Source organism: Salvelinus alpinus, chromosome 37, assembly GCF_045679555.1.
Source record: "Salvelinus alpinus chromosome 37, SLU_Salpinus.1, whole genome shotgun sequence".
Lineage (NCBI taxonomy): Eukaryota > Metazoa > Chordata > Actinopteri > Salmoniformes > Salmonidae > Salvelinus > Salvelinus alpinus.
Window position 1 is genome coordinate 15,193,285 of NC_092122.1, and position 23,277 is coordinate 15,216,561.

Here is a 23,277-nt window from a genome sequence, read left to right on the forward strand (position 1 = left end):
TACCCACGCACCGCTACTGCAGTGATTTTACCCACGCGCCGCTACTGCAGTGATTTTACCCACGCACCGCTACTGCAGTGATTGTACCCACGCACCGCTACTGCAGTGATTTTACCCACGCACCGCTACTGCAGTGATTTTACCCACGCACCGCTACTGCAGTGATATTACCCACGCACCGCTACTGCAGTGATTTTACCCACGCAACGCTACTGCAGTGATTTTACCCACGCACCGCTACTGCAGTGATATTACCCACGCACCGCTACTGCAGTGATTTTACCCACGCACCGCTACTGCAGTGATATTACCCACGCACCGCTACTGCAGTGATATTACCCACGCAACGCTACTGCAGTGATTTTACCCACGCACCGCTACTGCAGTGATATTACCCACGCACCGCTACTGCAGTGATTTTACCCACGCAACGCTACTGCAGTGATTTTACCCACGCACCGCTACTGCAGTGATATTACCCACGCACCGCTACTGCAGTGATTTTACCCACGCAACGCTACTGCAGTGATTTTACCCACGCACCGCTACTGCAGTGATTTTACCCACGCACCGCTACTGCAGTGATTTTACCCACGCACCGCTACTGCAGTGATTTTACCCACGCACCGCTACTGCAGTGATTTTACCCACGCAACGCTACTGCAGTGATTTTACCCACGGAACGCTACTGCAGTGATTTTACCCACGCACCGCTACTGCAGTGATTTTACCCACGCACCGCTACTGCAGTGATTTTACCCACGCACCGCTACTGCAGTGATTTTACCCACGCACCGCTACTGCAGTGATTTTACCCACGCAACGCTACTGCAGTGATTTTACCCACGGAACGCTACTGCAGTGATTTTACCCACGCACCGCTACTGCAGTGATTTTACCCACGCACCGCTACTGCAGTGATTTTACCCACGCACCGCTACTGCAGTGATTTTACCCACGCACCGCTACTGCAGTGATTTTACCCACGCACCGCTACTGCAGTGATTTTACCCACGCACCGCTACTGCAGTGATTGTACCCACGCACCGCTACTGCAGTGATTTTACCCACGCACCGCTACTGCAGTGATTTTACCCACGCACCGCTACTGCAGTGATTTTACCCACGCACCGCTACTGCAGTGATTTTACCCACGCACCGCTACTGCAGTGATTTTACCCACGCACCGCTACTGCAGTGATTTTACCCACGCACCGCTACTGCAGTGATTTTACCCACGCACCGCTACTGCAGTGATTTTACCCACGCACCGCTACTGCAGTGATTGTACCCACGCACCGCTACTGCAGTGATTGTACCCACGCACCGCTACTGCAGTGATTTTACCCACGCACCGCTACTGCAGTGATTGTACCCACGCACCGCTACTGCAGTGATTTTACCCACGCACCGCTACTGCAGTGATTTTACCCACGCACCGCTACTGCAGTGATTTTACCCACGCACCGCTACTGCAGTGATTTTACCCACGCACCGCTACTGCAGTGATTTTACCCACGCAACGCTACTGCAGTGATTTTACCCACGCACCGCTACTGCAGTGATTTTACCCACGCACCGCTACTGCAGTGATTTTACCCACGCAACGCTACTGCAGTGATTTTACCCACGCACCGCTACTGCAGTGATTTTACCCACGCACCGCTACTGCAGTGATTTTACCCACGCAACGCTACTGCAGTGATTGTACCCACGCACCGCTACTGCAGTGATTTTACCCACGCAACGCTACTGCAGTCATTTTACCCACGCACCGCTACTGCAGTGATTTTACCCACGCACCGCTACTGCAGTGATTTTACCCACGCACCGCTACTGCAGTGATTTTACCCACGCACCGCTACTGCAGTGATTTTAGCCCACGCACCGCTACTGCAGTGATTTTACCCACGCACCGCTACTGCAGTGATTTTACCCACGCACCGCTACTGCAGTGATTTTACCCACGCACCGCTACTGCAGTGATTGTACCCACGCACCGCTACTGCAGTGATTGTACCCACGCACCGCTACTGCAGTGATTTTACCCACGCACCGCTACTGCAGTGATTTTACCCACGCACCGCTACTGCAGTGATTGTACCCACGCACCGCTACTGCAGTGATTGTACCCACGCACCGCTACTGCAGTGATTTTACCCACGCACCGCTACTGCAGTGATTTTACCCACGCACCGCTACTGCAGTGATTTTACCCACGCACCGCTACTGCAGTGATTTTACCCACGCAACGCTACTGCAGTGATTTTACCCACGCACCGCTACTGCAGTGATTTTACCCACGCACCGCTACTGCAGTGATTTTACCCACGCAACGCTACTGCAGTGATTTTACCCACGCACCGCTACTGCAGTGATTTTACCCACGCACCGCTACTGCAGTGATTTTACCCACGCACCGCTACTGCAGTGATTTTACCCACGCACCGCTACTGCAGTGATTTTACCCACGCACCGCTACTGCAGTGATTTTACCCACGCACCGCTACTGCAGTGATTTTACCCACGCACCGCTACTGCAGTGATTTTACCCACGCACCGCTACTGCAGTGATTTTACCCACGCACCGCTACTGCAGTGATTTTACCCACGCACCGCTACTGCAGTGATTTTACCCACGCACCGCTACTGCAGTGATTTAACCCACGCACCGCTACTGCAGTGATTTTACCTACGCACCGCTACTGCAGTGATTTTACCTACGCACCGCTACTGCAGTGATTTTACCCACGCACCGCTACTGCAGTGACAAGGCATTTTATTATGGCATTAGAGAGATCTGAACACCCAGCTTTATACCATAGTGAAGGATCTGTACACCCAGCTTTATACCATAGTGAAGGATCTGTACACCCAGCTTTATACCATAGTGAAGGATCTGTACACCCAGCTTTATACCATAGTGAAGGATCTGTACACCCAGCTTTATACTATAGTGAAGGATCTGAACATCCAGCTTTATACTATAGTGAAGGATCTGAATACCCAGCTTTATACCATAGTGAAGGATCTGAACACCCAGCTTTATACCATAGTGAAGGATCTGAACACCCAGCTTTATACCATAGTGAAGGATCTGAACAACCAGCTTCATACCATAGTGAAGGATCAATAATATTACCAGAGGGGGTTTATGTTGCCGCTCTAAGCTAAAGTAGCTTCAGTCATATAGGATATCTGACATCCACACTGCACCACTGATATACTAACAGTAGAACAGGTATTCATCATGTAGGCTTTGATGTGCAGGGAAACCCCCTCCCCCAATAAGGGATTCCCACTATCGTAAGAATAGTTATAAAACCACACCAACACGTCTAAAACTAATGAAATAAAAACTCATACAGTACAATGAAAATCCTAAACCATTTTTCACTGTGCCTGTGAAACATGCTGTGAGGAGATCTTCTCCCGTTTTGGCTGCCATTGGCCCCAGCTGGATGGGTGTGGGCAAGAAAAAGGCCCCTGGCTTTCCCTCTCTGCCCCCTTTGCCCTCAGCCCCTCCCCTCGTCATACCCCTCCACAGAGAATCCCACTCAGGATGGCTATCCAGCAGTTGACTTGGCAACTGCACCTCGCCCCTCTACACTGAGGGCATGGGATGATTGCTCACCATGCCTGGCAAAGACAGACCTGCGTGTGTGGTGGTGGTGTGCAGTCGCTCTGGGGGACAGGCTGATCACACCATGCACCCAGACCTCTCCGTCTTGCTCTTATATAAGTGTCTGTGTGTAACCAGCGTATCATCAGTAAGGTACAGAACAGGCAACACCTCAAGGGGATAGCATGGCTTGTCATGTGCTGAGACAGATTATAAATGGACAGAGTAGAAACAGCCAATGTTAAATGACTGGGCTATACTGAGGTGCACTGGGTTTGAAGTATCAAGCATGAAGCCTACTTAGCAGCGGGCCCATTTCTCTCCTGGTAAATTGGCTCCTATTTTAGCATTCCCCCTCCGTCGTTGCCTCTCTCTGAGCACCTGAAATCAATTAGACTAACAAAAACAACACTTCACGCCGCGCTGAACCCACCACCATCAGCAGACTGAGACACTAACGTACCAACATGGAAAAGGCCAATGGGAAAGAGAGAGGGAGATCTTAGTACAGTACAAACCTTGTCTAATTCACCGTTAAGGTCTTACAAAAATACTTTTCCTCAAATACTATGACTTATGACTCAGTTGCTTTTGGTATATATTTTGGGGATTTTATGAAATCTTAGCAGCTGGGAACTAGGGATACAAGTTGTCAAGCCATTATTTTAAAAAAACATAATTTTGTAATTACAGTTTTACTTCCTCAATTAGCGTTGAATGAAAATGTATATTTTATGAGCAACTTAATGTGTTGAGATAAAGAGTGTTGCCAAGTGTTTAATGTACCCATAAATTCATAGAAAGAGCCCATTGAGGGACATGACACAGCATGAATAATAAAAGATAAGACTATAATTTTCCTGAAGCGGTTTCTGACCCTATTCCAGGCCTGGGCTAAGAGTAATACATCCCTTAGACATATGGAGGTCTCCCAAAAGGGAATTAGAAATACAAACTATCTCAAGGAGGATTCACCAAGGTCAAACTAATGCCAAGCAAACAGAACAGACCTTCAAGATAATTTCAATTTGTCAAGAGAAAAATAGTGACAAAAAACTCCATTGTAAAGAGTTCTGTTGAGTGGTAGCCTATTGTAGGGCTCAGGGACAGCTGTGCACAGTTTGAGCTTCAGATGTAGGATCTTAATTTGACCAATAGTGTCTTGGCAAAATAATCCTGCAGCAACAGGATTTGAACGTTTAGTCCATAATGTTGCTTGATCGTTGCTTTGGCTATTAGCCGGACAAAAGTAGGCTACATGAAAAGACCAATACTGTTAATATAACCAGACGTTAGTATGTGTTTTCAGTGAATTTTTGTAAATCACAAAGCTCATCTGCATTTCCTGCGGCGTAGGAAGATTCTCAGCAACAAAGGAGTGATCAAATTAAGATCCTACATCTGTACTTTGTTCCTTAAGTGGAAGCTTTTATTCTGTGGCAGTGGCATGTATTCATGGACGCCAAGGGAAGCCAGGCTTCCCCAAACATTTTACAAGAAATGTCATTTTAAAACATAAAATAATTCCTCTTTCGTCTCTGTGTTTCATAATTTTCCTTCAATTCACAACAGGCTGAGAATGTATCTCACTGGAGAAAGCATCCGAGGGATGACCCTCTGTCTCTTTTCTTGTAGACCATCTATCTGATACTGTCTCGTCAAAACGAGTAGGACATTGTTTCTGCCCTTAGCATTGAAAGTATACAAAATTTGCCAATCAGCATTGAGCTAAACTGAGCGAGCTCAACTGTGAATGGTCCTGGCGAAAAAAAGAAAAGTGTAAAGGGAAGCCAGCTTGGATTTGGTGTCTCTCCTATCAAATCTGTAACGGCTTTCGTCGGTGGAAGGAGAGGAGGACCAATGCGCAGCGTGGTACGTATCCATATTTATTTGAATACTTTTCAATTATGAACAAAACAATAAACAGACGAAAACCAACGAAGCTACAGTCCCGAACTAGTGAACACAGACAAACCAGGAACACACGAACAGGAACAATCACCCACAAAACACACTACAAAACAGGCTACCTAAATATGGTTCCCAATCAGAGACAATGACTAACACCTGCCTCTGATTGAGAACCATATCAGGCCAAACAAGAAACCCCACATAGAAACAGAAAACATAGACTGCCTACCCCAACTCACACCCTGACCATACTAAAACAAAGAAAAACCAAAAGAACTATGGTCAGAACGTAACAAAATCGCTTTGACAGCATACATCATTAACAGAAACAACTTGAATTGTTGCATCTCGTTGTGTTATTCTCCAGTGTCTAGCTGGCTTGCTAAAATTAGCCCTTTCCTAAATTAGCCATGGATGGAGATAGGGATTTGGAATTGTGGTTTTACTTAATTCTCCATTCTGGCCAATGACTATAACGGCGATTCTGATCCAGCCATTAATTCATACATTGTTGTGCCCCTGGCCTGAGAGGATGGAAGTTCAATATAAACAGAAGCGAGATGTAGAAGGTAACTAGCTAACGTTGCCCATGAATGGAAGTTAGGCTAGCGAGAAAACATTTTAGCCAGGTAGCCTAGGACAACAAAAAATAAAAGTGGGTACTTTATGACAGAGTGATAGACCGTTTCGTCAACATGAAAGTAAGGAGAATGGCATTGGCATTTCTCTACAAGTTGGGTGAGTCAACATGTTTTTCTACTTGCATGAACGCGCAGACAGAAATCAGAACCATGGACAGCCACATCATATTTAGCTTACGTTGATTGGGCTAAATTGTTTTTGGTATCTTTTAGTTGTCACTGTATTAGATTAAGCAGAGGTGATTTGATGAAGTTGAAATGGTGCTGGAATAGTGGAGGCAGCTCCTGTTTTCTTTGTGACTTGCGGTAAGTCTCCATGGTTCTAAATCAATAGTTGTTCAGTAGTCTGGAAATGTCAGAAATATTAACTTGCTTAACCATGCTGTAGGTCATGTCTGTTACATGGGATATGCACTGGGGGGGGGGTCTTGGCTTCCCTAATGATTTTATCCAAGCACCGCTACTGTTCTGTTCTGTTCTGGAGACCAAATTGATGCGAGGAAACTCACGGACAGGCTGCATATGAACAACCATTATGAGAAATGAAAACAAGCTAACAATTCAAATGGATTCTATTTGAATGAACTCAGTCTGTTGGACTCTTGGGAAATACTGTATTCAGATTAGACATTAACATGTTGACATTCTTAGCATATCTGGAACTGCTGCAGTTGGGACACTGTTAGAATGACTAATGGGACCGACATACAGATGTATGATCTTAATTTGACCTAGCAAAATATTCCTGAAGCAAAAATATTTTCATGCTTAGTCCATAATGTTGGTTGATCGGTGGTTAGGCTATTAGTAGGCTACATGAAAAGTGCAATACTGTTAATATTACCGTGTGTTAGTGTGGGTTTTCAGTGATTTATTGTAAATCAAAGCACATCCGCAGGAAAATTCTCAGCAACAAGAGTGATCAAATTAAGATCCTACTGCGCAAACTGTGACGTCAATGAGAAGACAGACAATTACACTGAACAAAAATATGAAAGATTTTACTGAGTTACAGTTCATATAAGGAAATCAGTCAATTGAAATAAATTCATTAGGTCCTAATGTATGGATTTCACAAGATTGGGAATACAGATATGTATCTGTTGGTCACAGATATCTTTAAAATAAAGATATGGGCGTGGATCAGAAAACCAGTCAGTATCTGGTGTGAACACCATTTGCCTCATGCAGCGCAACACATCTCACATCTTCGCACAGAGTTGATCAGGCTGTTGATTGTGGCCTGTGGAATGTTGTCCCACTCCTCTTCAATGGCTGTGTGAAGTTGCTGGATATTGTCGGGAACTGCTACACACTGTCGTACACAACAATCCAAGGGCATCCCAAACATGTTCAATGGGTGACATGTCTGGTGAGTATGTAGGCCATGGAAGAACTAGGACATGTTCAGCTTCCAGTAATTGTGTACAGATCCTTGCGACATGGGACTGTGCATTATCATGTTGAAACATGAGGTGATGGCGTCGGATGAACGGAATGACAATGGGCCTCAGGATCTCGTCACGGTATCTCTGTACATTCAAATTGCCATTGATGAAATGCAATTGTGTTAGTTGTCCGTTGGTTATGCCTGCCCATACCATAACCCCACCGACACTATGGGGCACTCTGTTCACAACGTTGACGTCAACAAACCGCTTGCCCACACCACGCCATACACGCTGTTTGCCATCTGCCCGGTACAGTTGAAACCGGGATTCATCTGTGAAGGGCACACTTCTCCAGCATGCCAGTGGCCATCGAAGGTGAGCATTTTCCCACTGAGGTCAGTTACGACGCCGAGCTGCAGTCAGGTCAAGTGGTGAGGATGACGAGCACACAGAGGAGCTTCTCTTAGACAGTTTCTGACAGCTTGTGCAGAAATTCTTTGGTTGTGCAAACCCACAGTTCCATCAGCTGTCCGGGTGGCTGGTCTCAGACGATCCCGCAAGTGAAGAAGCCCGGTGTGGAGGTCCTGGGCTGGCGTGGTTACACATGGTCTGTGGTTGTGATGCCGGTTGGAAGTACTGCCAAATTCTCTAAAACAACGTTGGAGGCAGCTTATTTTAGAGAAATTAATATTAAAATATCTGGCAACAGCTTTGGAGAACATTCCTGCAGTCAAGCATGCCAATTCAACACTCCCGCAAAACTTGAGACATTTGTGGCATTGTGTTGTGTGGCAAAACTGCATATTTTAGAATGGCCTTTTATCATAAGGTACACCTGTGTAATGATCATGCTGTTTAATCAGATTCTTGATATGCCAAACCTGTCAAGTGGATGGATTATCTTTGCAAAGGAGAAATGCTCACTAACAGGGATGTAAACAAATGTGTGGACACAATTTGAGAGAAAAGCTTTTTGTGCGTATGGAACATTTCGGGGATCTTTTATTTCAGCTCATGAAACATTGGACTAACACTTTACATGTTGTGTTTATATTGTTGTTCATTATGCATTATGAGTCTAAATCTTCAAGATTTCTTTCATAATGCTTATGACAGCAATGTATATTTAAAACAAATGATTGCGGGCAACGCAATCAGAAGCATAATGAAAATGAGGAATTATTGATGTGCTCATTACTCATATGCATGCAAGGCGCTCCAATGAAGTCCATTTTCCTAGGGATGAGCATGTTTCTATTGTTTCTTGTCCAGAATTTGATTGATTTATTAATGAGTGTATTTATTGGTTTGGTGAGATGCAGTAAACCAATTGTATTGTTGCGGGCTTGGAATGTTCAGCTGTACCTGCCACGGTTGGCTTGGCCCATCTCTCTGTGAGCTGAACTGATTCAATTATAGTTTGGCTGTATGGTCCGTTATCTGCTCCTACTAATTTGAGGGAATAAATACATTTGAGTGACTCAACTAACGTCCAATGGATTGGATTCCTTTAAGATAGAATCATATTTAACTAAGACATACCCAATGACCAGAGTGACCCATTTATTATGCAAAAGGTCCAAGAATCACAGGATGAAAGGGGTGTGTGATTCCAGACCTTCAAGATTTGCTCCATTAGTCATTCATTATAATGCTGGTTTAATTGTGCTAGATGTGGCGCTGAACAACCCCATTGCTCCCTAACAGTGTCAACGAAACAAGTCGAGTAACAGCCAGCCAGCCTGTTATATGTGAAGTGAGACCTACATGAACAGCAAGGAAAAAAACACAGTGCAAACGCTCTAGGGGGGCAGGAGGACAAGACAGCGACTCACAGCCAATCTTATTTCAAGTGTGGCTGGGAGAAATGTGGTCAGCGCCACAGCAAGGCTCTCTGGGAGCTGCAGCTCAGCTGGCCCTGTAGCAGCCGCAGGCACAGGAACACACCATCAACACAGTCCAGTGGATATACACTACCCCGGCAGGGAGAAAGGACAGGCCCCAAGACTGCTGCTCCGCTATGCTCTGTCTCCCCAGACACCCTGCCTGCAGACCTGGTGATGTGTTTGTGTGTGTCAGCAGTATGGCTGTGTGTGTATGTGTGTCAGGAGTGTGGCTGTGTGTGTATGTGTGTCAGGTGTGTGTGTGTGTGTGTGTGTGCCCGCCCCTTGGGGGTCTCTGAGTCAAACAGTGGCTCTTATTTTAGTTTTTTTCTTGTTTCTCAGTGGGAGTTGTTTCATTGAGCTGTATCTTATGGACTAAGGGAATCAATATCATTATGCTACAGTACAGAGCTAGTGATGTAGATAGGGCTCAGCTGCTGGAGGGGACTTAGTCACACACAGGGCTTTAAATGTCATTATTTAGTGCAAAGTATATAGGCTCCTTATGGGAAGGGACCAGACCGGAAATCAGATTAGTAATGATGTTAACAGCAAATTGTTGGAATACACAAACTTCTAAAAAAGTTTTTAAATCGTTTCGAATGTGAGTAATTTCATTTTGTAAATCATCCAAGACGATCCCTTATGGAAATATAAAGCAATTTCACATAAATGTTCAATGAAAACTGAGAACTGACTGTGAAAAGAGCCTCAACAATGGAAGGATACAGCAGTGTAAAGTACTTAAGTAAAAATTCTTTAAAGTACTGCTTAAGTCCTTTTTTGGGGTATCTGTACTTTACTATTTATATTTTTGACTACTTTTACTTCACTACATTCCTTATGAAAATATTGTACTATTTACTCCATACATTTTCCTTGACACCCAAAAGTACTTGTTACATTTTGAATACTTAGCAGGACAGGAAAATAGTCTAATTCACGCACTTATCAACCGAACATCCCTGGTCATCCCTACTGCCTCTGATCTGGCCCACTCACTAAACAGAGAACATCCCTGGTCATCCCCTGCCTCTGATCTGGCGGACTCACAAAACACACATGCTTCATTTGTAAATTATGTCTGAGTGTTGGAGTGTGCCCCTGGCTTTCCGTAAGTAAAAAAAAAAATTAAAAAAAATGGTGCCATCTGGTTTGCTTAACAAAGGGAATTTGAAATTATTTATACTTTTGCTTTTGATACTTAAGCACATTTTAACCCAAATACTTTTAGACTTTTACTCAAGTAGAATTTTACTGGGTGACTTTTACTTTTACTTGAGTCATTTTCTATTAAGGTATCTTTACTTTTACTCAAGTATTACAGTTGGGTACTATTTCCACCACTGGAAGGATATAACACATATAGCTAAACAGAAAACAAGGAGGTATTTCTTCCCTGCAGAGGTCAAATACCTGTCTGCTCACATGGGCTTGGTCCTTTGCTCTTTGTCTCTCTCATCCTGCACCATCCGTCGCCCTGGGAGACGAGGTAGTCTAGGTAAACGCTCACCTCCCTCCCTCCAATTCCACAGTGCCTGGTTCAACAGGTTCACGTTACACATCATGAGCGCCAGGTAGCCTAGCCATTAAGAACGTTGGGCAAGTAACCGAAAGGTTGCTGGTTCCAATCCCCGAGCCGACTAGGTGAAAAATCTGTCTGTGCCTTTGAGCAAGACAGTTAACCCTAATTGCTCCTGTAAGTCGCTCTGGATAAGAGCATCTGCTCAAACAAAACATCACAATAATGAATACTACGGCTACACCAAATTCTCCCTTCGGTCATTTTGGTTATATTCAAATTAGATGCACTACAATCATTATTTTTATTGAATACTTTAATACAAATGTGTCTTACCACTGCAATATCCCTTAATGTGAAAATCTGGAATACTTATAAATCTCAAAGCCCTTTTCTAAACAACATTTTATTTCTAATATTGTTGAGTCATCTTACGTCGTATAACCTTGTCAGTGTGATACATCTGTCTTTGCAAGTGATGATCCATATAAACAGTTATATAAACAACCAAATGCAAAGTAGCCTATTCAACCACATCGGAATCCAGCAGAGTGAGGCTTTGAGGTGTGCTGCACAGTAACAGAACTGTTCTCAGAAAACAGAAGCAGATGGTCAGTCCTGACCTGAATGCTAAAGGCAGCCCCCAGTGCCTGGCCACTGATTGCCAATTCATATCTCTCGCTATGGATTTGGGAATCGCTCCATCAATGTGTTTTTTTGGATGGGTAACTACTGCGTATTGGATCAACAAGCATATTTGGAAGAAGAGGCCATAGTCTGTCAAATGTCCTGGGCTACCGCTCATGCTCACAAAAATTTGCCAAGTAAGATTTGATCTGCTTTCTAAAGAGGCAAAGGGCTTTATAACAATGTTTAGGGCTTTAGAACTATGTTTAGGGCTTTAGAACTATGTTTAGGGCTTTAGAACTATGTTTTGGGCTTTAGAACAATGTTTTGGGCTTTATAACAATGTTTAGGGCTTTAGAACTATGTTTTGGGCTTTAGAACTATGTTTTGGGATTTAGAACTATGTTTAGGGCTTTAGAACTATGTTTAGGGCTTTAGAACTATGTTTAGGGCTTTAGAACTATGTTTAGGGCTTTAGAACTATGTTAGGGCTTTAGAACTATGTGGTTGTAGCCAATAGGATAACTTTGATTCCTACTGTTCATCTGAACACACCCAGACCTGAGCACAAATACAACTACTGTTATATTAGTATGTACACTGTAGGCTATTTCATTTAAACTTGTAAGGAATACAACTCTGCTTTTGAGTATCAAATGTAGAATATTTCTATTAACTTGGCAGAAGAGAGTCTATTAGCCTTTTACATACAGTCACAGACGAGGCTTTCCTTTCTGTCTTCCTTGAAAGGACAGCCCTCTTGTTTACTCTGCCCTCTTAAGACGGTGCCACCTGCTCTCCTGTGTGTGTGTGTGTGTGTGTGTGTGTGTGTGTGTGTGTGTGTGTGTGTGTGTGTGTGTGTGTGTGTGTGTGTGTGTGTGTGTGTGTGTAGACCCTGCCTCTTTCTGAACATGATGCCCTGGGACTTAATTACTCTACACGCACACAGACCCATTCTCCGCAGTAATAGGGTCCTAATTGGGGGAGTCAAAACACTAATACCACCATGGGTACAGGGACCTCAGCTGGTTGTCAAGGGTGATGTCACCCAGGCCCAGATTCACAAAACCTTCTTAAGAAGAAATGTCTTCTTAACTGAGCTTTTTTCCTTAACTATAGACTAAAGAAGAACGTTAAACATTAGTTACCATTTCTCAAAAAGGTTATTGGAAATGTTCTTGCGCTATTTCTTATGTTTCTCCTACAGCAAAAAGTTAAGAGATTCTTGAAAATAAAGCTTTTGTAAATGTTCTTAATTCCAAGATAGCTTGTCTTAAACTCAGGGCTGTGAGAGAATAAGCTCATGAAAGCAATTGAACATGTTTAATTCACTCACAAACTTCATCTGAAAGTTTAAGTATTGATTATTTTAAACCCAAGAATATGTTTTAGAACAGTAATCTCTACGAAATATGCTAACATGATTGCCATTGCTAGCTAGATAGCTAAATCAGTTGCCTAGCAACAAACATCTTAAGAAGATTTGTAAAGAAGATATTTGAGAAGTTAGTAAGAAAAGCATCGCAGTGTTGCGGCGTCACTACATCCTGGGGTCCGATCCTAGGCTGTGTCACAACCGGCTGTCACAACCAGGAATCCCATAGGAAGACACACAATTGGCCCAGCGTCGTCCGGGTTAGGGAAGGGTTTGGCCAGGGGGGCTTTACTTGGCTCATTGCACTATAGCGACTCTTTGTGGTGGGGCGGGCGCCAGCAGGCTGACTTCGGTCATCAGTTGAACGGTGTTTCTTTCGATACATTGGTGCAGCTGGCTTCCGGGTTAAGCGGGCAGGTGTTAAGAAGCGTGGTTAGCGGGTCATGTTTCGGGGGACGCTTGACTCAACCTTGGCCTCGTTGGGGAGTTGCAGCAATGAGACAAGATCGTAAATGGATATCACGAAATTGGGGAGAAAAAGGGGGTAAAATCACAACAACAAAAAAGTTTACTTTTTTGCATAATCAGTGTTTTGTGAATCTGGCCCAGGTCAGTATGAGGGATTTCTGCTTTCCTTTTTCTTTCTCTCTTTTTTTCCATCTCACAAAATAAGGGGTTTTGACAACCCCCACTGTGGCCAGGGTCAGCGCCTGAGTTTGTTTTCTCCCCACCAACTGTTTACTTTGAGTGTGAACCAGGAACCCCAATTTGGCCCAAGGCTCCAAATAGGTTTTTGTCCATCCTGGTTCTTTTTTAGGGACATGACAGGACCTTCTCGCCGGGCATGGCTCCTGCTGTGCCGAGCTGCTATTTTAGTTCACAGAAGCTGAGGGGCTGGGGCTGAGGAGGGGCTGCACTGAATAGAATGTTCCTCTGGGATGTGAAGAGGAAAGAGGGAGCAGTTGGGGCTGGTTGGCCTCCACTTGCGTGAGCAGGGAGCCGAGGAGGTCAGCTGGAAAAGTGCGGGGCTCAACTCACATCTCCTAGGGAAGAGTGGAGGCCTACTGTATGTAGGGCCATGCCCCAAGTGGAGCTAAAATAGGACCTGCCCTTGGATTTTACACCCCAATCAGTCTCATGGGTTTAGCTAGATGACCTGCAGTCTCAGAAGAAACTGCAGACTTGCAAATTCTTCATTTGAAATAGTACAAAGACAATTCATCCATGCCAACAATAATGTATTTTTCTTGAATGGTTGTAGATCATTCAATTGTTGTGATGGTATAACATATGATTTCTAATTTACTGTACTCACATACTTTGCTTTTTGTTTGCCCTTTGTTTTTGCAGACAGAGGTCAAAGTGGTTCAATACATTTGTTCTGGAGCAGATGTGAATTTGTGGATAATTGCATGATCATTAATGAGACTCAGGTGGCTTTGGCTTGCAGTATGGAATGAGCTCGCCATCTCCTGAAAGAACTGTGAACTGCAGCAGAATAGCTGATAATACGTATCGATAAATTTAGAATAAAGTGCATCAGGAAGTTCGTCGGTTATCCACCACTGATAATATTTCACACTAAATATGTAGGTTATAGATTTTCGATTAAATAAATAAGAGTTCACAGTATGATAGTAAATTAAGAGGACGTAAGTTGTCGCAAATGTGTCCAACATAACGACCGTCTGACGTGCTTTACGGTTGTCGAAAATACAAACACGTGTGTGCTGCCTGCGTATCAACTGTACGGAGAATACATCTGCGTCTATGTATGTTAACTTGCTTTTATTTTTTACAATACCATACATACGAGTAAATTGAGTACACCGAATACTAGTTATTGAAGTACAAAAACATCGAATGGTATAGGCCGATCGATTGTTTTAAAACAATCCGTTTTCTTTAGCAATGTAGCTATTAGCCACGTTAGCTAAAAGCTAGATAAGTACTCCAGCTAGCTAACTTGACTGTTTATGTGGAGTCTTGCAAGGACAGTAGAATCATGGACAGTTTAACGGCAATTCATCATGATTAATTATACAAGAACCTCTATTTATGATTGAGGGTTATTTGGGCTAGACGAATGTCTTTGCTGGCTAGCTAACGTCGCATGATGGGAGTTGATGGCATGAGTGTTGTTTACATGAGCCAAGAACTCAATCGTATGTGTTATTTTATTTACCCTCTATTTAACCAGGTAGGCCAGTTGAGAACAAGTTCTCATTTACAACTGCGACCTGGCCAAGATAAAGCAAAGCAGTGCGACACAAACAACACAGAATTACACATGGGATAAACAAACGTACAGTCAATACACAATAGAAAAGTCTATATACAGTGTGTGCAAATGAAATGGCAATACATAGGCCATAGTGGCGAAATAATTACAATTTAGAAATTAAACACTGGAGTGATATGTGCAGAAGATGAATGTGCAAGTAGAGATGCTGGGGTGCAAAGGAGAAGAAAAAAATATGGGGATGAGGTAGTTGGGTGGGCTATTTACAGGTGCAATGTATGGCTAGGCTCTGCAGGGACCGTCACTGAACTAGAGTTAAAGCAAGTCGAGATGTCTTGTGCAAGTGGATCTGTTTCCATTATGTAACCTTGTCTTTCAGAACCTTAAAATGGCCAAAAGTCTGCGAAGCAAATGGAAGAGGAAGATGCGCGCTGTGAAGAGAGCGAAGAACGCCCCGAAGGAACTGGCTCGGCTGAAGCTAGCCTTGGCCCACGGTGGCACAGGAGAGATCTCCATGAATGACATTCAGGACATAGCGACAGTGGTGCCAGCTGGCAAGATAAAGGAGAAGAAAGTGGATGTAGACATGGAGGGAGAGGAAGTCGATGGTGAGAACTCACACATAGATCAAGCATTTTGTATCGTTTCCAATGTCTGAGTTGACACCTTTTGTTTTTTGCTTTTCAGATGGAAAGATGGACATGGACAGCAAGCGCAGTAAGACGACCCAATTGAACGAGCACGGACAGTACCCAACATGGATGAGCCAACGACAGGCCAAGAAACTGAAAGGCAAACGCATGACAAAGAAATCGGGAGGAAAGGCCAACAAAAAAAAGAAGGGCATTGCCTGGTAGCCTGGAGAAAACCAAAGGACTTCTGACTTAGAACCTGTGACACACATGAGCCTTGAATATCATGTATCGGAGATTGAATACATGATCTTTGTGGACTTTAGTTGCCTTGTGTTCAAGTTAAATGGTGATATGAGACAAATGATCTATATTGTGCAACACATTGTCTGTAAGCCCATTTAATGTATGAAAGGAAACAACAGAGTTGTATTTTTGTGCACAATGGTATAGTACTGCATTGACATACTTCACTTGAATGAAAGCCATGTTTTCTTATTGCTGTGGTATACAGAAGAGAATATGGTATATTCTTTACATTTTACCCCAATAATGCCTGTTGTTGGTAGCTCCATTCCTGTTTGATTTGCTCTTCTTGTAGCCTAGTCCATCATTACAAAGACATTCATTATACATGTAACAAACTGTCAATATAATCTTCTGGTTGTCATGTTGGAGTAAATAAATGTGTTTCTGTACATTAAGACATTTTATTGATTACATGCAGTTGATTCTAGAAATAACCTTTTTAACCTGGTGTTTCAGATATTATGCTTTGCTTACATATGTAATTACAACATGTAATTCAAGTTGAGAATTCCATCAATAGCCAAAATACAATTCTCTGTAGTTAATTGTTTTTAAACATAACATTCCATAGCTAAATGACTTACATAATCCTTTGAAATGCAAGTGTATGAGAATATCACTGGAACATTTAGCAATCAGCTTTTATAAGGGGAAGGCCTGCATCCCACCCTGAGCAATATGAAGCACAATGACTATCCATTATATGTCATGACTACTGACCGGATATAAATCAATTGATTAGAAAACACATGGGGAGAATCTCAATTGTATACTCCTTGTGTCCTCCTCACCTAAAAACCCATTGGATGAGAAAGCTAGAGGTCCCTTCTCCAATGGGTATTGAGAAAGGGAGGATAGAGGAGTATGCAATTGAGATTCTCCCATGGTACAATCAAACTATACCTGTGCAATAGGATCAATATGCTGATGTTCCCCCTGTGAAAAGACCCACAGGTCCTATGGGCTCAGGTATATGTCTGTGTTGGAGACTATAGGCACGCTCACTACATCATTTTCACGAATGTAGCAGGGAAAAGTCCAATGCGTCCGTGACAGTGTCCCTTCCACCAGCCTTCGTCCACCATCTCTATGTTGGTGATGACATCATCCGGGTTGAAGGAGATCTCATCATCTGCCTCTTCATGTGTGAGAATAACATTATTTTAGGATTTTGTCTCCGAAAGGGTTTATAGACTTCTGTGTTGAGCAATGTTTAGCATTGATTTCTGTATTGATCCACAATGGAAGTAACAACATCACAGTATGACCAAGAAATAGATGAGAATTGTAACATGATATCATAACGCAGTCATTGATACAGTAGGCTACCTACCTCCTTGGTAGTCATAAATGGCCACTGCTGTCTGACCGCATGTCAGGTCCTCATAGTCATTATCCACAGCTGTAGAGGGAACACATGGAAGGGTCTTTGATATGACACAGTAATGGGTTACCCAACCCCTCTACCTCACTGGGTGTGGCACACTGACCTGTATCAGGTTCTGGGAAAGGTATTGGTGAGATATCCTCATACTCTCCCACATCCTCCTGCTCTGGTTCTGATGGGGTCTGCTCCTGAGGTGGCTCCGCCTCCAGCAGGTCAATTGACCGTGGGGGCAGGCACGGGGGCTGGTCATAGTCTGGCTCCTCCTCTTCCTCCTGAGACCACAGAAAATGAGAAGGTGTGAATTTCACCAATTCATTTTATAATGTTGTGGTGAAGAAGAAATGACAGTTTTTTAGGTCATCAGTGAGTAGCATTGAATTAAATCAGAGCCATCTACCACTGGCTCAGGTTCATCTCTTGGTATCTGAGGCACTGCCCTGGCAGTGGGCAGCTGTGGTGGTTGGGGCTTCCTGTTGGTCTCTTCAACAGGTGGAGGTCTCTGCTCTTCAACAGGTGGAGGTCTCTGCTCTTCAACAGGTGGAGGTCTCTGCTCTTCAACAGGTGGAGGTCTCTGCTCTTCAACAGGTGGAGGCTGATGCTGCACTGCTTCCTCCTCCCTGCTGTTCTGTTCCTACAAGAGATACATACCACTGTGTCAGTGTGCATGTTTATTGGAGTAGCATTTTTATTGCAGTACCTGTTGTCTGCGTCGTGCCTCCTCCTGCTCTCTCTTCTCTCTAGCCTGTCTCCTGGCTCTCTCCTCCTCCGCTCGCTTTCTGTTCTCCTCGTCTGATGACCGAGCCAAGTTCTCAAAGCGAGCCTTCAGGTTGCCTGCCCCTGCACTTGCTGCACAGACAGACAGGAAAAGCAAAAAACATATTTTCCTCTTTGAACTTGTGAACTAAATGTTTATGAGGAACTATAAAGCGCATACTTACATGCCTCCATTGGTAGTGTCTTCTCATAGGCAGAGGTAGGGGATTCCATGTCTGTGAAGGCCACTGCACTCTATAGAGCGAATGGGGATTGGGGAACCGTAATTCCAATCAATGGGTAAAATTACAGGTCAATGTAAAATGCGTCAAGAATTACTGTCATCCTGAGTCTTCAGGGTCAAGAAAGACTCACTTTATCCATGCGGTCTGTCTGGACTCCATAGCGTCCCCCAAAGCCCTTGGCATAGTCTGAACGTGGAGATCAAAGGTCAGTTTAATGTGGACATGGTCCTTGACTTTTACAAACACAACTGTGATTACAACTGTAAGTAACTGACCTTTCTGTGACTCATGCTTCTCTGTCTCTCCCTTGTAGTCGTAACCTAAAGCAGCCTTGTCCACTTTCTCCTTCTCCACCCCAAACTTCCCTCCAAAACCCTTTGAATAGTCTGGTGAGGGAGATTGTGGGATATGTTTAAAATATGAACTAGAGATCTAATAACTGACAATGAAACGTTTCTACTTAAAAACAACAGCACACGGTACAGTTCCACACTAACCTTTCTGAGACTGGTGCTTCTCGGTCTCTCCCTTGTAGTCGTAACCCAAGGCAGCCTTGTCCACTTTCTCCTTCTCCACCCCAAACTTCCCTCCAAAACCCTTTGAATAGTCTGAAAAGCAGGGTCAGAGGTATGCCAGGAGTAGCTGGGTAGGATAACAACACGCAGTCGACTTACTTGGAAATCAGAAAGTATGTGTATTAGACGTCCTTAAGGCTGTACCTTTCTGAGATGTATGCTGCTCCACCTCTCCCTTGTATTCAAAACCCATGGCAGACTACAGGAAGAGAGAAGGAATGTTCATTACCAGGACGATCCCTCCTCCTGTTCATCAAATCCTGTGATTACTTTGTCAGTAAGAGTATAGTTTCCTCACCTTATCCACACGGTCTTTCTGCACTCCAAATTTCCCCCCGAATCCTCTCTTTGCATCGGTCTGGGATGAGTGCTGCTCCACCTGCGCCACGTAGCCATGCCCCACTGCCCCCTGGGTAATTACACACACATAATACATCAACACCGGAAACGATCTTTGATAAACTGTTGAAGTCCATAAAAGTTGCAATAAGTCAGCACACACAACTGTACTGTCTGACAGCATATGTTTTGGGGTGAGCAGCACTGCATTAGAGGAAGCCTTGTGCTTGATGCGTTATTTGGAATTGACTGAAGACCTTATGAGCGAAATACACTATATATACAAAAGTATGTGGACACCTCTTCAAATTTGTGGATTCGGCTATTTCAGCCACAACCGTTGCTGCAAGGTGTATAAAATCAAGCACACAACCATGCAATCTCCATAGACAAACATTGGCAGTAGAATGGCCTTACTGAAGAGCTCAGTGACTTTCAATGTGGCACCGTCATAGGATGCCACCTTTCCAACAAGCTTGTCCGTTAAATTTCTGCCCTGCTAGAGCTGCCCCGGTCAACTGTAAGTGGTGTTAAAGTGAGTGTGGAAACTTCTAGGAGCAACAACATCTCTGCTGCAAAGTGGTAGGCCACAACAGCTCACAGAATGGGACCGCAGAGTTCCAAACTGCTTCTGGAAGCAACATCAGCACAAGAACTGTTCATCCGGAGCTTCATGAAATGGGTTTCCATGGCCGAGCAGCAGCACACAAGCCTAAGATCTTGTGGTGTAAGCTCGCCGCCTTTGGACTCTGGAGCAGTGGAAACGCGTTCTCTGGAGTGATGAATCACGCTTCACCATCTGGCAGTCTGACGGACAAATCTGGGTTTGATGATGCCAGGAGAACGCTGCATAGTGCCAACTGTAAAGTTTGGTGGAAGAGGAATAATGGTCTGGGGCTGTTTTTAATGGTTCGGGCTAGGCCCCTTAGTTCCAGTGAAGGGAAATCTTAACACTACAGCATATGACATTCTAGACGATTCTGTGAACTTGACTGGCCTGCACAGAGCCCTGACCTCAACCCCATCGAACACCTTTGGGATGAATTGGAACACCGACTGCGAGCCAGGCCTAATCACCCAACATCAGTGCCCAACCTCACTAATGCTGTTTTGGCAATTTTTTTATTTGACCTTTATTTAACTAGGCAAGTCAGTTAAGAACAAATTCTTATTTTCAATGACGGCCTAGGAACAGTGGGTTAACTGCCTTGTTCAGGAGCAGAACGACAGATTTTTACCTTGTCAGCTCGGGGATTCGATCTGGCATCCTTTCCATTACTAGTGCAAGGCTCTAGCCCCTAGACTACCCTGCAGCCCCATGATTGTTCCAAGATCTAGTGGAAAGCATTCCAAGAAGAGTGGAGGCTGTTATAGCAGCAAAGGGGGGACCAACCCCATTTTAATGCCCATGATTTTTTGGAATGAGATGTTCGACGAGCATGTTCGACTTTTGGTCATGTAGTGTATGAACATCACATGATGACATGTTATAACCTAACCTTGTCCATGCGGTCTTTCTCCACTCCAAACTTCCCTCCGTAACCGTAAGAGGCCTTGGGAGCCTCCGCTCGCTCCTTCTGCTTCCCCACCTCATGCTCCTGGGACACCTTCTGTCTCAGCTCTGATACACTGGGGAGATGGAGGGATCACACACATGCGTACACACACACATCAGAACTTTGTTGCATAACTTTATTCCCATTTAACATTATCTGCTGAACCCGGGACTACATAGTTACACTAGTCTGTGGCTAACCCTTAGATTTACTCAGTTACCAACCCATATTAGGTAAGACTCACTGCTTGACAGCCTACACACTGCTTTCACTTCCTTTTCCTGTTTCTACAGAGCTAAAGCAGCAATACACAGCTGAGCTAACCATCCCCCATAGCTCTCCAATGGCATAATTCACCAATCATACTGTGATCCGTCTTTGATGTGTATCTTCTGGTCATCTCAGGCTGACCACCCACCCCCAGTTACTGTTCAATGGTTACCTGATGTGTTCTGTTCGACCAGAACCCTCAATGGTCTTGGCCCCCCATCTCTGTTCCTGTTCTGACACATCATTCTGAAACACAGAACCCAAGTCCTTCTAATCACCAAACTGTAGTCTGAAGAGCAGGGTGTCGTTGAAAACAGGACTGAGGCGGTTACGGACCAAGCATAAACAAAACATTAATTCCACTGGGAGAAAATATTGATTAGAGTGCTTTAGTAAATACACTAGCTCCGTAAGGACCCTCGCTCCCTCCATCCCTGTAGCTAACCTCAAAGTCAGGGTCGGTCTCCCAGTCGTCCCCCTCTGCAACCTTTATGCTCACGTTGTGTCCCACCACTGACTTCCACATCTAGGAAGAGAAACAAAACAGAAGATTTGTACTGTCAGTCTAAGTATAGTGTATGTGTAAACACAAGAGGGACCACAGCTTGTTAGTTCCTGGTGTAAAAACAAGTAGAGAAACACTGCTTTAGTGAACACTGTATGTACCTTGTGGACAATCACCTGTACCTGCAAATAAAAATAAGCTTCAAGGCATTTAACATTTCCCCTTCATCAGTGGAAAAACTGACAGCTAACCAGAAGTATATGGTCTCATTCTGCTGAGGTCACAAGAAAGGAAGTCGAGTTATAAAATAGCACACTATCATCATTCATGAATAGTTTAACAAAACACAAAGTAACCTGATGGAAGTGGGGGGTAGCTTACAGCTGTCCAGGCTGATGTCAATGTAATGTAGGGCGGCTACCTGATGCGTTCTCCTTGTATCACACAAACTACCGTCAGCTACACACACTATCAAAGTCTGCTATTTGTGCATATATCTAAAGGTTGTACATTTGAGGACATGCTTTTGGTATTTTGGTTTAGTAACAAGGTAATACAACATATTTAATACAAAAATATAACGGTGATAAAAGGATCTGGCTTATATAAAGTCACCTGTTGATGCGTGCATTTTGTCTGCATTTACCCAAAATAGTAGTAAAACTAAACATAAGTTGGCTATAATATACACAGTAACTATTTATATCTTCCAAGTAGGCTAGACCTTCCTTTGATTCAACATAACGTTAGCCCATGAGATCAGTACAGAACTTATCGGCAACTTCCTGAAAGATAGACACGTTAAGAAATTCTAATATCACGGTGATACATACTTAATTCAAACAAAGATTATTTCATGGTAATTACACGTACCTTTGCGTTGCCAGACAAATTTCTTTGATGCAATAATATCATAAATGTATATTTTCACAAGTCTCAACCAGAACAAGGATAGTCACGCAAACTGTTGATAGAGGAAATAATGCGCGTGGCCGATAATATTGCAAGTAGCTACGGGCTTGCTACTGTATCAAAGCTGGACACAATTGTAGTCAAAACAATACTGTTTGTTAATTAGTAAAAGCACACATTCTCATTCCGTAATAAACATCCATTTGTTTTCCCAATATATTTCATTTTAAAAAATAGCCCAAGTCTAACCAACACTGATCATACAGAGATTTGACACCAGATTTACTTTGCAGCAGTTATTTTCATAAGGTCATAAATCATGTGTAATTCCCATTTTTTGTCTCGTCTTTTCACCCGTTATGTTCCAACTGGTCCCTTTGAGAATAACTGGTACACATCTAGCCCTATATTTCTCAGTGGGCTGTGCTGAAAAACACCTATCATCATCATCATCACAATTCAATCTATACAGCACAGTACAAGGTCATTTACAATAGAAGTTAACAGAGGAAAAATGAGTTACAAGATGTGTAGTGGGACAACAGACAAGAATACGTTTTTGACTAGTCATTTTTCCCAG

At 43.7% G+C, this 23,277-nt stretch overlaps 2 protein-coding genes across 2 annotated transcripts; one reads left to right on the top strand and one right to left on the bottom strand.

The window, feature by feature from the left end:
• The first annotated feature begins 14,452 nt into the window (after positions 1 to 14,452).
• Positions 14,453 to 16,550, top strand: LOC139565825 (protein LLP homolog). The gene is made up of 3 exons (XM_071386429.1): positions 14,453 to 14,744; positions 15,594 to 15,822; positions 15,902 to 16,550. Exons 2-3 carry the CDS (start codon positions 15,603 to 15,605, stop codon positions 16,069 to 16,071), a joined length of 390 nt encoding a protein of 129 aa, XP_071242530.1. The 5' UTR covers positions 14,453 to 14,744; positions 15,594 to 15,602; the 3' UTR covers positions 16,072 to 16,550.
• LOC139565823 (hematopoietic lineage cell-specific protein-like) lies at positions 16,537 to 22,814 on the bottom strand. The gene is made up of 15 exons (XM_071386428.1): positions 22,659 to 22,814; positions 21,726 to 21,806; positions 21,453 to 21,526; positions 20,954 to 21,083; positions 19,414 to 19,524; positions 19,260 to 19,314; positions 19,038 to 19,148; positions 18,816 to 18,926; positions 18,671 to 18,726; positions 18,481 to 18,550; positions 18,240 to 18,388; positions 17,940 to 18,173; positions 17,646 to 17,814; positions 17,489 to 17,557; positions 16,537 to 17,293 (listed from the first exon to the last, which is right to left on the bottom strand). The coding sequence occupies exons 1-15, from the start codon at positions 22,698 to 22,700 to the stop codon at positions 17,160 to 17,162; spliced, it is 1,596 nt and encodes a 531-aa protein (XP_071242529.1). The 5' UTR covers positions 22,701 to 22,814; the 3' UTR covers positions 16,537 to 17,159.
• Between the last annotated feature and the right edge of the window lie 463 nt (positions 22,815 to 23,277).

Bases quoted from the DNA above. Each gene is read 5' to 3' on its own strand.
- LOC139565823 (XM_071386428.1), bottom strand. From the start codon at position 22,700: ATGATATTATTGCATCAAAGAAATTTGTCTGGCAACGCAAAG. The intron at 18,389-18,480 runs GTAAGTATGCGC...CTGTCTGTGCAG, and splicing joins GACACTACCAATGGAGGCAT to CAAGTGCAGGGGCAGGCAAC. The intron at 18,174-18,239 runs GTACTGCAATAA...TATCTCTTGTAG, and splicing joins AGGCACGACGCAGACAACAG to GAACAGAACAGCAGGGAGGA.
- LOC139565825 (XM_071386429.1), top strand. From the start codon at position 15,603: ATGGCCAAAAGTCTGCGAAGCAAATGGAAGAGGAAGATGCGCGCTGTG. The intron at 15,823-15,901 runs GTGAGAACTCAC...TTTGCTTTTCAG, and splicing joins GGAGGGAGAGGAAGTCGATG to ATGGAAAGATGGACATGGAC.